This window comes from Aquarana catesbeiana, linkage group LG03 (assembly GCF_042186555.1).
Source record: "Aquarana catesbeiana isolate 2022-GZ linkage group LG03, ASM4218655v1, whole genome shotgun sequence".
Taxonomy (NCBI): Eukaryota; Metazoa; Chordata; class Amphibia; order Anura; family Ranidae; genus Aquarana; species Aquarana catesbeiana.
This window is the reverse complement of record NC_133326.1, coordinates 614,131,353-614,145,856: the sequence shown is the minus strand read 5'-3', so window position 1 is coordinate 614,145,856 and position 14,504 is coordinate 614,131,353. Positions and strand designations below refer to the sequence as shown.

Here is a 14,504-nt window from a genome sequence, read left to right as displayed (position 1 = left end):
GCATAATAACATCCTCAGGGGTCCAACTCTCTGAGTTTACAGCAGAAGTGGGACCCAGCAGCCCTACTCCTCCCAAGCTGGACAGAGAGGTGCTTGAGGCACAGGAGAAGGTAACGCCAGGGGCTCACTCAGGACAGCCCTGAACATGGAGCTCCCAAGGTTCCGAACATGCTCCTGAAGGGCGAGGCTTGGAGGACCGCCTTTAAACAATTTGGTGAATGTGTTTCCTGTCCCAGAGGGAGGAGCCCTATGTCTCAGAGGCTGTCCTGGAAGACGAAAGGAGAAAGTTGCTTTTATTTCACCCCTAAAACGTGAGCCTGAACACTGACATGCGGCTGCTCATGGCTGTACACATACCGCTGCAAAAATTAATCAGCAAGTCACTTTTGGTGGGGGCTGTCGCCTCCGAACGCAACCAGGTCTACAGGGGTGCGCACCACAACTCTGTGCAACACGCACAATTGCAGTGCAGTAGTGCAACATTTATAAAGGGTTAAATCAGGTGGTGAGGAAGAAACATATCATCACGGTCTGTCAAATGCCTTCTGAAAACAAATCACTGCAGATTGCTTTTCACGACAATCTCTTCATTTAATGTACAATTCGTCATGAGCATTTGCAATGTGTTTGAACGCACAAATTTTTTTTTTCGCACAGAGTTGTAGTTACATGTGTCTACGGTGCCTTCATGCATATTTACGTGTAAAAAAAAAATTGTAGTATGCTGTCCTTTTTTTGAAACGCACCACGTGGTGTAAACTAGGCTCACAGAAATACGTTTTTTGTATGTGTGTTTAAAAATATGCTCAACTGTATCTGGTGTTAACAAGCCCTAAAAAGGTGTATTTTTGTATAATCCTTTAAAACGTTTACATGAAGAAAATCCCACCATTGTGCCTTTAAAATATAATTACAAAATGCTACATGTACATTCCACAATGTAACGTCTGGAAAAATATTAGCTTTCTATATCAGAACACAGCAAGGATTTCACAATCTGCTCTGTGTAGAATGGAGACATCTGGGGAGGAGGGCAGGAATGAAGGAGGGGGGAGGGATGATCACATGATGGGAAGACATGTGATGTGCTCTATCACATGACACAGAAGCTTTCAATGGACTATCTCACTTCCCTATTCTTCATACATTCCATAGACAGACTATAGAAGGAGCTGAGCAGGCGAGGTGCTGGACTCAGCAAATGCTGAAAAGAAAACTTGGCTCGATGTCATGTAAACAGCTGAATGTGTAAACCTACAACAGAGAGCTGATACTTTTTATGACTCCAAACCAGCCCCAGGCAGCACAAACACCATCACATTAACAGCGCCAATGTTACCTTTTATAAAAAGACAATCAGCTTTTAATAGAAGAAAACAACTTAGTCACTCCAAGTCTAAAACTAATCATGTATGTCAGCAGGTCACTATAAAATGTGAGATCTACGCTTCTGGATAATGAAGGAATGCTACAAGAAATGATAATCACCTTTTACCAAAAACATGTAGGGATTGATTTACTAAAACTGGAGTGTGCAAAATCTGGTACCACTGTGCTTGGTAGCCAATCAGCTTCTAACTTCAGCTAGTTCCTGGAAGCTGATTGGTTTCAATGCAGAGCTGCACCAGGTTTTGCACTCACCAGTATTAATAAATGTCATGTCAAATCGCATGACAATTAGCCGTCTATTACCAGCACCGTCCAAATCGGTGCAATGCCGCACCGTTTCCCAAAAGTAGTTCTTGCACCACTTTTGGCAACTTCGGGAGAGATTTGAATAGACATCTAAGCGTGAACCCGCATAGATGTCTATCAACTTGCCCCCCCGAAGTCGGACTGAAATGCCGGTTTGCGTAAAAAGCGGAACTCACACGATTTCAAACCAGCCCTCAGTGTGAACGTGGGCTTAAGTTTGGGTTTTACATTTTTCCTTTTCTGCCTCTAAACGCCCCTCCACCTTAGCCTGTGTGTCCTTGCACATATAGGCGTTCAGAGGCAGAAAAAGAAACACTGTGCATTCAGAAGGAGCGTTTCGGTAGGAAAAAAAAAAGCCAAATATGCATAAACGATGTGCCTAAATGCTAGGCAGGTTTAGTGCTTGAGCATTCATTTATTTTAACTGCCAAACTAAACCGTGTAGGTTTAGGAGATATTTCAAGCACCTATAGGGTGGGTGTACAACCACTTTAAGGCCTCATACACACGGGGCATGTGTCCAGCTCTTCTGATAGCCTATGCTCCCGGCAGGAAAAAAAATCGGCGCGAGCCTAAGGGCCCTTTCACATGTGCGGACCGTTGAGATCCGCCTGTATGTTTTTTCAACGGATCTGAACGGTCACTCCTTACATCTCTATGAAGCAACGGATGTCAGCGGTGACATGTCCGCTGACATCCAATCCACCCCGATCCAAAACCGAACGTCGATGACATCGGTGCATGCGCCCTTTAGAAAGGTTACATACTTCCATTTCTAATAGGGGCCATGCATGAGTGGCGGCTCCCGTGCGCATGAATGACGTCACGGGTCTCCGGCAAGTCACAGAGCCGTAGTCCGCGGCCCCAGAAGGAAGAGGGGCGAAGATGGACGCTCGCTGCTAGTGGGGACAACGGAGACATTGTGCGCTTCGGTTTCAGGTAAGTGACACATAATGGGCTCCTATGCCATGCATAACAGCCAATTATGCTTTACCTTTGCAGGGAAATAAAGAGGAAGTAAAACCCATCAGGATTTACTTCCTCTTTAAGAAGGAAGAATCCCCAGTAATAATAATAATTTCCTTAGTACTTAGAAACACATGAAATATACACACACTCACACTAATATATATATATATATATATATATATATATATATATATATATATGTGTTTTGTATATGAAAACAAATGACTGCTCAGGTCTGGGCCCCTTCCACCATCCATTGACAACACACAAGGACCCCGTCCTCCCCTCCCCCGCACTCACTGAGCCTGGGCTGAGACAGGTAGTTCCGGCTGACGGCCTGGACGTGCTCCCGAGCAGCTGGTACGGCGGGGTTACCGGGGCCGCCCCTCAGCCCGGTATCTGCTCCTCTCATCACTCTCACCGCCATCTTCCCTGCAGCTGTGACTATGTGTGTGTGTGTCGCCTGCAACTGCCCTGCCCCGCCTTCTTATAAACTCTGTGATGTCAGCACGCACTGCCCGGCCTATGTCGGGGCTCGGCTTATCAGGGAGGAGGAGTATGCAGTCTTCCCCGGTTGGGCTCCGTGTACCCGGTGAAGCAGGGTCACGAAGTAGACTGTACCGGCAAAGCTTATGTAACTAGAGTGGAAAGTACATGTGTAAAGAATCAATAACACGGGACGGGCGGTGTACCAAGCATGCCACCTGTAAGTTCTGTAACCATAGACATCACTTCCGGTGGCTTCACAGTAGTAGTAAGGTGGCTGACTTCCGGTATGCGGCTAAGGTTGCTGTCCTTGGTGCTGAAAGTGAATTGTAATGACTGTGGAGACCACAATACAGACATGAATGACATTCACACAGTGCACATGGTTCTGTCCCCCAGGGGTAGCTGATTAACCCCAAACCACTCACCCTGTAGAGCTACCAATACCCATAATAATATAGGTTTGCCAAATATTAACCATTTGATAAACACCTGGAAATATATATATACACGCCTATATAAACTGTGTGTGTGTGTGTATATATGCAGTGGGGCAAAAAAGTATTTAGTCAGCCACCAATTGTGCAAGTTCTCCCACTTAAAAAGATGAGAGAGGCCGGTAATTGTTATCATAGGTATACCTCAATTATGAGAGACAAAATGTGGAAACAAAGCCAGACAATCACATTGTCTGATTTTTGAAAGAATTTATTTGCAAATTATGGTGGAAAATAAGTATTTGGTCAATATCAAAAGTTCATCTCAATACTTTGTTATATATCCTTTGTTGGCAATGACAGAGGTCAAACGTTTTCTGTAAGTCTTCACAAGGTTGTCACACACTGTTGCTGGTATGTTGGCCCATTCCTCCATGCAGATCTCCTCTAGAGCAGTGATGTTTTGGGGCTGTCGCTGGGCAACACGGACTTTCAACTCCCTCCAAAGGTTTTCTATGGGGTTGAGATCTGGAGACTGGCTAGGCCACTCCAGGACCTTGAAATGCTTCTTACGAAGCCACTCCTTCATTGCCCGGGCGGTGTGTTTGGGATCATTGTCATGCTGAAAGACCCAGCCACGTTTCATCTTCAATGCCTTTGCTGATGGGAGGAGGTTTGCACTCAAAATAACACAATACATGGCCCCATTCATTCTTTCATGTACACAGATCAGTCATCATGTTCCCTTTGCAGAGAAACAGCCCCAAAGCATGATGTTGCCACCCCCATGCTTCACAGTAGGTATGGTGTTCTTTGGTTGCAACTCAGCATTCTCTGTCCTCCAAACATGACGAGTTGTGTTTCTACCAAACAGTTCTACTTTGGTTTCATCTGACCATATGATATTCTCCCAATCCTCTTCTGGATCATCCATATGCTCTCTAGCAAACCTCAGACGGGCCTGGACATGTACTGGCTTAAGCAGGGGGACACGTCTGGCACTGCAGGATCTGAGTCCCTGGCGGCGGCGTGTGTTACTGATGGTAGCCTTTGTTACGTTGGTCCCAGCTCTCTGCAGGTCATTCACTAGGTCCCCCCGTGTGGTTCTGGGATTTTTGCTCACCGTTCTTGTGATCATTTTGACCCCATGGGGTGAGATCTTGCGTGAAGCCCCAGATCGAGGGAGATTATCAGTGGTCTTGTATATCTTCCATTTTCTAATTATTGCTCCCACAGTTGATTTCTTCACACCAAGCTGCTTGCCTATTGCAGATTCAGTCTTCCCAGCCTGGTGCAGGTCTACAATTTTGTTTCTGGTGTCCTTCGACAGCTCTTTGGTCTTCACCATAGTGGAGTTTGGAGTGTGACTATTTGAGGTTGTGGACAGGTGTCTTTTATACTGATAACAAGTTCAAACAGGTGTCATTAATACAGGTAATGAGTGGAGGACAGAGGAGCCTCTTAAAGAAGAAGATACAGGTTTGTGAGAGCCAGAAATCTTGCTTGTTTGTAGGTGACCAAATACTTATTTTCCACCATAATTTGCAAATAAATTCTTTCAAAAATCAGACAATGTGATTGTCTGGATTTGTTTCCACATTTGTCTCTCATAGTTGAAGTATACTTATGATGACAATTACAGGCCTCTCTCATCTTTTTAAGTGGGAGAACTGGCACAATTGGTGGCTGACTAAATACTTTTTTGCCCCACTGTATATATATATATATATATATATATATATATATATATATATATATATATATATATATACACACAGTATATTGTCAACAGTATTGGGACTCCTGCCTTTACATGCACGTGAACTTTAATGGCATCCCAATCGTAAGTCTCGTACACACACAATTGTTGGCAGGGGATTGTCTGGTGACAGACTGTTGTCCTAAAATCTGACCATTAGTACGCTTCTTTTGACAATTGTCCAGCTTTCGGGCCAATACAAATGTTGGATGACAGGCTAGTAAATTTTCGGCGGACGACGGTCTGTTGTCAGATTTTCGTTTGGTCTGTACACAAATCCATCACACAAAAGTCAAAAGTACAAACACGCATGCTCGGAATCAGTGCTCACCAAACACGAAATTAGCAGAAGGGGCCCAAAGGGTGGCACTCAAGAGCTGAAATTCCTCGTAGTACGTCACTACGTTCATGTTTGTTGCACGAAAATTGTGTGCCGTTAGTATGGAAGACAAGATCCTGGCACACGCTCTTAAGACAAAAATCAGACACTCGGTTGGCCAACAATCGTACTGTGTGTACGAGGCTTTAGTCCGTAAGGTTCAATATTGAGTTGGCCCACCCTCTGCAGCTATAACAGCTTCAACTCTTCTGGGAAGGCTGTCCTCAAGGTTTAGGAGTGTGTCTATGGGAATGTTTGACCATTCTTCCAGAAGCACATTTGTGAGGTCAGGCACTGATGTTGGATGAGAAGGCCTGGCTTGCAGTCTCCACTCTAATTCATCCCAAAAGGGGTTCTATTGGGTTGAGGTCAGGACTCTATGCAGGCCAGTCAAGTTCCTCCACCCCAAACTCACCCATCCAGCATGAAATTTTCCAAAATGTCTTGGTATCCTTACGCCTTAAAAGTTTGCTTCACTGGATCTAAGGGGCCAAGCCCAACCCCTGGAAAACAACCCCACACCATAATCCCCCCTCCACCAAATGATTTGGACCAGTGCACAGAGCAAGGTCCATAATGACATGGATGAGTGAGTTTGGGGTGGAGGAACTTGACTGGTCTGCACAGAGTCCTGACCTCAACCCAATAGAACATCTTTGGGATGAATTAGAGCGGAGACTGTGATCCAGGCCTTCTCATCCACCATCAGTGCCTGACCTCACAAATGCGCTTCTGGAAGAATGGTCAAACATTCCCACAGACACACTCCAAACCTTGTGGACAATCTTCCCAGAAGAGTTGAAGCTGTTATAATTGCAAAGGGTGTGCCAACTCAATATTGAACCCTATGGACTAAGACTGGGATGGCATTAAAGTTCATGTGCGTGTAAAGGCAGGCGTTCCAATACTTTTGACAATATAGTGTATTTTAGTATATAAAGCTGAACTCCGGACAAAAACAATTTTTTACACATGCACTGTAAAAAGGCCGCATGCAAATGAAGCATTTGCCCAGCCTTTCTGAATGCCTTTTGGGCCAGTTCACACAACATGCAGTCCAGTGCGTTTTTTTCCTGCATCAAAAATGTATGGATAGTAGGTTATATGGTTATCAATAGCATAGTTCACACCAGTGCAGTCAGTTCCAGTGCGTTCCAGTTCCAGAAAAAAAAAGTAGAACATGCTGCATTTTTTCTTCACTGAACTGTACTGGAACTTGGTAAAACACATTTGAAATGAATTAACGTTCAACTGCTAATCGCACCTAAGTGATAAAATATGTTTATACACATTCAGCATTTTTTTTCTGCCAGAACGCTCCTCCCCTGAATGCACAAGTGATTTTCTTTCTGCCTTTAAAGTAGAACTATAGGCATTTTTTTTTTTTTTCATTTTGGATAGGGTAGGGTTATAACCCGTTTTGGTTAAATTATTACCAACTATGCCCCATTCAAGAGATTTACCTTTACTTCCTGTCCCATAGCCAAAACAGAAGGTGGTAGGAAATCTGCAAATTAAGGGAATCCCTTGGGGACCCCCAGGCAATCACAACTAGTGTCCCCATTGGAAGATTTCACCTCTATTACTTTTCTGAGGACAACCCAAAAATTGGGGTTGTCATTCGCTTTCAATGGTAATGGTAAACAGGACAAATAGAGAGGATGAATCTCCCTAACGGGGACACAGACAGCAATAAAAACCAGACAGGTGTTCTAATGCCTCTTCACTCTATCCAAAACTAAAAGAAAAAACGTTTTGTCTTTAGTTATACTTTAGACCATCCTGCCCCCAAACGCTTGTAAACTCTATGCACGCATTGACACATAGTCTAACAAAGAGGGGCCTTTCGAGGCAGAAAAAAGAAGTTGAATGCCCTTAAATGTGGCATTTTTGACGCCCTGTGTGCATGCGGCCTTAAAATAAATCCACACCGGGGGCGTGGCCTGGACATGGCTGAGTGAGGCTGCTTTCTCTCTGAGCTCCCGCTCTCAAACTCCTAACCCCGGGATTTTATACCACTCCAATCGGTATGAAAACTTTTAAACGATACAGGACGAGAGCAGTATCCAAAGGGACCCCTTCCAGCCAGAAATCCGGAGAAATACACCGCTATTTCAGACAAGAAACTTCCCCTGGCACCGGGCCTACAGTGCCACGAGGCCTGCAACGGAAGCTCGCACACCAGGCCTCTACCAGAGACATCCAGATTCCCCTGGAGAACCTGTCTACACCACTCACTCTGGTGCCTGAGCTCCCAGAACACACCACAACGGGAGAAATGGCCTCCACATACCCTCCCGAACCAACACCAATGGACCCAGAGATCCGAGCGCTCCTGCAGGCACTCCCCACGAAGAATGATATTGAAGCAATGATCCTGCGGCTTGAAGAGACCCACCGCCGGGACATACAAGAAGTGAGGGGGGAAGTGTCCAGCCTGGCAGACAGAGTATCCTCGGGAGAGACGACGGTGTCCTCCTTGGCAGAAAGAGTATCAGCTCTGGAGCAAGCCAGAGACCTACACAGAGACACAGCCATCTCCCTCCAGTTACATTTGGAAGATATCGAGGACAGAAGTCGCCGAAACAACCTGCGACTGCGAGGCATCCCAGAAACAACTAGTCCAGAAAACCTAGCAGATGCAGTGAAAAATATCTTCCACACTGTTCTGGATGAAAACGATACGGACATAGAATTAGACAGAGTGCATAGAACATTGGGACCGAGGCCAACAGATCTATCTAACCCGCGTGACGTGGTGTGCAGACTACACCGCTACACGCAGAAAGAAGCCATCCTACGCCGCGCCTGGGAACATGGCGACACAGAATACAACGAATCTCGAGTCAGAATCCTGCCGGACCTATCGAGAGCCACCCTGAAGCGCCGAGCCATGTTGCGACCCCTCCTGGATCTAGCAAAACAAAAGGGATTTACGTACCGCTGGGGATACCCACTCTCGGTAACCTTCCGCAAAGACACAGCCACATTCACACTGCAAACAGCGGTGGACCTACCGGCACTCTTCCGATTCCTAGAGGCACCACCGATCTCGATCCCAGACTGGCTACAGATCCTCCCACGCCTGACAGGAAGATCGGGCCCCTCGGCGACACGGGGTCCTCTGCCGCTACATCAACGGGGAAGGAGGAGACGCCGCTCGACATCTGGAGGCCCTGCACGTGAGTAAAGATGTCCGGCGACCCCCGCTCACCCCTGACTTGCATCCCTCCTCATGCCATTGCTGCCTCCCGGAGGACACTCTCCTCGAATGCCCCCCCTCTGAAACATTCCAATACCTTATGTTTATCGCCCCGATTGAGGCCACCTGATGCAGATGGGAGAGGTGATGTTTCCGTCTACTGTCGGCCCCCCCCCCTACACCCTTGTCTCGGGGATGTCGCCCCCGCAATAGGGTCTTAGCCTGATAAGTAACTTATATCCCCTGGGCCCACACCATTCCGACCAACCCCGAGAGGAACCGCTGGTTCAAGGCATAGACTGCCCACCAGGGCAGAAGTAGATCACTTCCTCACATACTGGTAGGAGACCCTGCGGTAGAATTGCATTTTATGGTGGTCGGAAATGGGACAGAGAAACCCCTATATGCGGAGCGGAGGAGGATGCCATCCTCCTTGCTGGACAGCTGTGGGGGAACTATCGGAACTTTGATACCCTTGCAGGCTTGGATGGCACGGCCTCTTGTCGCAGACTGAACCTTATTGCATAGATGGGGGTGGGAGGAGGAGGGGTGGACATTGTTCTAGTCTGCATGCTCTGGAAAGACAATTTAAAAACCTTCCATACACACTGTGAGACGTGCGGACTGGCTCTTTCCATATGGAAGAGGAGAGATGGTACTTCTGTGGATTAGATGCCCTCCGTGAGTACCCAGAAACAAGATTCAGAGGTCTGCAGAATATTACCTGATGCTTACTCGGGATTGAGTGGGGGATCCCTGTTTATATCTCTTAGTTTTTAGAGATTTTAGTTATTTGTTTTGAAATGTTAATTACACTACTGCTGAAGGATATCCTGATATTGAATGCTAATTCCTGTATTGATTTCTACGTATCAGACTACAACATTATACCGATTGAACTCACGACTTTACATTATGCCACGGGAGGAGTGAGACTCGAGGAGGCTCATCTCTTGACCGTATCCTCCCACAAACCCACCTAGGCTAGCGCCGTATAACCGGATTTTCTCCGGACAGCGCTTCAGCAAGTACTTTTTCTTGCACCCTTAGTATCCTCTCACGCTGCACAATCTAGTGACAGCTCTCTAGACTACTTACACTCTAGGGGCGTCTGCCCTGACACTATTCTCTCTATCTTCTCTACTATTTCTACTCTGTTCTATTCTCTGACTCTCTTCCCGACCCCTCTTTTCCTCACCTTCCCCCTCTCTCCCCCCCCTCCCTAAACTGCAAGCATGGACACCCTAAATATAATATCACTAAACACAAAAGGACTAAACACACCAGAGAAGAGACGGATGCTTCTTAATGACATGAAACGCATGAAGGCGGACGTAATCCTGCTTCAGGAAACGCACTTCAGAGACAATACTATACCAATTCTTAAAAACAGATATTACCCCACTGTTTACCACTCCACCAATACACAAGCAAAATCCAGAGGGGTCTCAATTTTAATTTCAGCCAAAGTTCCATGGACATGCCTAGAATCTAAAACAGACCCAGAAGGACGATATCTATACTTAAAAGGACTGATAGGGAACGCAAAAATGACTTTCGCTAACCTATACGCCCCCAATGAACACCAGGACACATTCCTTAAGAAACGACTAGACCAAATTACACAGTTCACCACAGGACAGCTGATAGTAGGGGGAGACCTCAACACGCCCCTAACCCCAACAGAAGACACATCCTCTGGTACATCCTCGACCTCAAACACCTCACGCAAAAAGATACAAATGGCCCTTCACTCGGCACAACTAATAGACGCCTGGCGCCTCTTCCACCCTGGGGAGAGGGACTATACGTTCTTCTCCCGGCCCCATCAATTATATTCCCGCATAGATTATTTTCTAATACCCCACAAAAACTTACAGGCCGTTCTACACACTAAGATAGAATCTATCACATGGTCCGACCACGCACCGATATCATTAAAATATGCAATTGCTGACCCGCACACGACTCAGCGCCCACCTTGGCGACTAAATGAAAGCTTACTGCAAGACCCGGAAGTCTGCGCAGACATAAAACAAGAAATTGAGCATTACTTTAAAACTAACAATACCCCTGACAGTGGCGCTGGTCTGGTGTGGGAGGCACATAAGACCGTGATCCGAGGCGTGCTTATTAAACATGGATCCAGACTAAAGCGTAAAAGAACAGAACAATTAGACACTCTGCTTAGGAAATTACAGACATTAGAAACAAGTCATAAACTAACACCCACAAGAGAATTAGGGACCGAATTAGACAACACCCGTACACAAGTCACAGACATTTTGCGCTTTAAAGCAAAAGCAGCGCTCCAAATATGCAGAAGAAAAGTCTATGAATCCGGCAATAAGTGTGGGAGAATGCTGGCCCGCTCCCTGCAACAACAAAAAATGGCGTCATATATACCCAAAATCACGAACACTTTCGGGAAGACAGTCTCCCTCCCCAAACAAATTACGGAAGAATTTAAAACGTACTACCATTCTTTATATAATTTACAGATGACACCACCCACACCGGACAATACATATGAATATATATCCTCATCACTAATGCCATCTCTACCGCTGGAAGCAAGGGAAACCCTAGAGGAACCCATCACACTCATAGAACTCCAGTCAGCTATAAAAACTACCAAACAGGGGAAAGCACCAGGACCCGATGGCCTAACTATTAACTATTACAAAACCTTCCTCCCCTCTTTAGGGCCCCACATGACGAAACTATTCAATGACCTTGGCCACGGCTCAAAACTACACCCCTCGACACTCCAGGCACAGATTTCAGTAATCCCAAAAGAAGGTAAAGACCCCACACAATGCGGCAGCTATCGCCCAATATCATTACTAAATACCGACCTAAAACTTTTTACCAAAATCATTGCCTCTAGGATACAGCAACATTTACCACAACTCATACATTTAGATCAGGTGGGCTTCGTGCCAACCAGAGAGGCCAGAGACAACGCCATCAAAGTTCTGAACCTACTCCACATAGTGAATAGAAATGAGACGCCAAGCATCTTTCTTAGCACAGATGCAGAAAAAGCGTTTGATCGCATACACTGGAAATTTCTGTTTGAAACATTGAAGCATATCGGGGCTGGAGAAAGGCTGTTTAATTGGATATCTGCAGCATATTCGAATCCATCAGCCAGGGTCAGGGCCAATGGTGTTGTCTCCGAGGCATTCCCAATATCAAATGGCACTAGGCAGGGGTGCCCACTGTCGCCCTTGCTATTCGCCATATCACTAGAACCCTTCCTTTGCCACGTGAGGCTAAACCCAGACATCAAAGGGATCACAGTACGGGACTCCCAACATAAAGTATCTGCATATGCAGATGATTTGATGTTCACCATCACTAGCCCTGCCATTTCCCTACCAAATTTAATGAAAGAGTTCGAGACCTACGGACATCTTTCCAACCTAAAAATAAACTTCAACAAATCCGAAGCTATGGGAATAGGGATTCCACAAACCCAACTCGCACACTTCCAGAATAACTTCCACTTTAAATGGACAGACAAAGCCCTGAAATATCTAGGCACTTATATCCCTCCTAGACTTTCACAGATCTTCAAGCTCAATTTCCCACCTTTATTAAAAAAAGTCCAAACACTACTACACAGCTGGAAAGATGGCCTACACTCATGGTTCGGACGCTGTAATATACTAAAAATGATGGTCCTTCCCAAATTTTTGTACTTATTACAAGCTTTACCTATTCACATACCCGCAAACTATTTCAGACAAGTACACTCACTATTTACTACCTTTTTATGGGCAGGGAAAAAACCACGCCTACCGAGAAAAACACTCTCATTACAAAAACACCACGGCGGAATGGCCATGCCAGAAATTAAAACATACTACCAAGCAGTGCATCTGAGTAGACTTATAGACTGGTGCAGACACCAGGAAACAAAGCTATGGCCCCAGATAGAACAATCACAATTTGATATCCCGCTAAATAGAGCTCCGTGGTGCGGATCCACACTCCCCGTACGAATACGATCTCACCCGCTAATTGGAACCACAACGAACATCTGTACACGCCTAATATCACAAGCATCTCTCTCTACTAAAAACTCACTACTAAGACCCATAATAGGCAATCCACAATTCACCCCAGGCATGACAGACCCTACATTCCGCACACTCAGAAACTCAGGAATATTCCAAGCTTCCCATTACAGCACTGGCGGACGGTGGGCAACTTTGACTGAACTATCAGATCCGACTGGTTTATACCGATTAGACTTTTTGAGGGCCAGTCAGCTCTCACACTTCCTTAACAGTCTGACTCCCCCGACTGTAACTGACCCCCCCTACACTACCTTTGAAGAAATCTGTCTAGAAAGCGGCGTATTACCGCACACGCTATCTCTGACCTATAACATGCTCATTACACCTCCTGGAGACTATCAACACCCCAGTTTTGACAAATGGGAAAAGGACTTGAATTGCCACTTCACTTCGCAAACAAGAACACACATACTTCACTTCATTCATAAGTCATCCATATGCACCAGATTTCAAGAAACCAATTACAAAATTTTTACGAGATGGTACAGAACACCTGCATTATTACAAAAAATTTTTCCCGAGACATCGAAACTATGCTGGAGATGTCAACAAAACACAGGCACGCTCATACATCTCTTCTGGTCATGTCCCCGGATAAGGCCTTTCTGGGGAAAGGTCCGTGAGATAATACAGAAATTCACTGATCGTACTGTACCTGACGAACCGGCCTACTTCCTACTACACGCCACTGATACACCTATCCGGGTATATAAAAAATCAATTGTTCGCCACCTATTAGATGCAGCCAAAATTTGCATTCCCCTCAAATGGAAATCCCCCGAACCACCCTCTATCGCCAACTGGCTTAGGAAGGTAGACGAAATTAGTACAATGGAAGATTTAATCCTCACGAGCCAGAACAGAAATGAGACATACTCCAAGACTTGGCAGCTATGGAATATATTTAAATACTCAGCAGAAGGACAGGCCCTTCAGAGAGAGCAAACAGATACCTAGCCCATACTTGAATTTGACAGATTGGAAAATTAATCTCATGTGACAATAAGGAGTCCCCCTTGCTCGCAGACCCCTCCCTACCCGCCTCTCCCCCTCTACCTGTCCCCTCCCCCTCTTTGCCCTTTCTCTTTCTACACTCTCTCTCCTATCTCGGCTCTACTAATCTATAGAAAATGAAAACGAGGAAGGGAACAGGATACACGAGGGAACAAACAATAGGCTCTACAATACTGATACTAACTGACGAACACACCATGACACTACTATAACCCGAAGATAATAAAGAACAACATCGTCATCCACCACTCTAGAAATTCCTACACAGTTGTAATCCATGGAAAATGCTAATCTCACACTACGCCACGACACAAGAGATCTTTAAGACAAGCGAGAGACAATCTTCGATATAAGACTTAAGCAAATGATTGAGCTGTATTGTTGCAATGTTAAATACCGATGTATCGCTCCTTGTGGACCTGTTTTCTTTGATAAATAAAAAATTTTGAAAAAAAAAAAATAAATCCACACCAGA

General features: G+C 45.6%; 1 protein-coding gene across 1 annotated transcript in view; it reads right to left on the bottom strand.

The window, feature by feature from the left end:
- The window catches only part of ATP6V1B2 (ATPase H+ transporting V1 subunit B2), a 53,403-nt gene extending 50,222 nt beyond the window's left edge, over nt 1–3,181 (bottom strand). Inside the window, exon 1 of the mRNA XM_073622255.1 lies at nt 2,965–3,181. Coding sequence (XP_073478356.1) covers nt 2,965–3,091 — 127 coding nt within the window. The 5' untranslated portion in view covers nt 3,092–3,181. The remainder of the gene's footprint in view (nt 1–2,964) is intronic.
- Nucleotides 3,182–14,504: the final 11,323 nt, after the last annotated feature.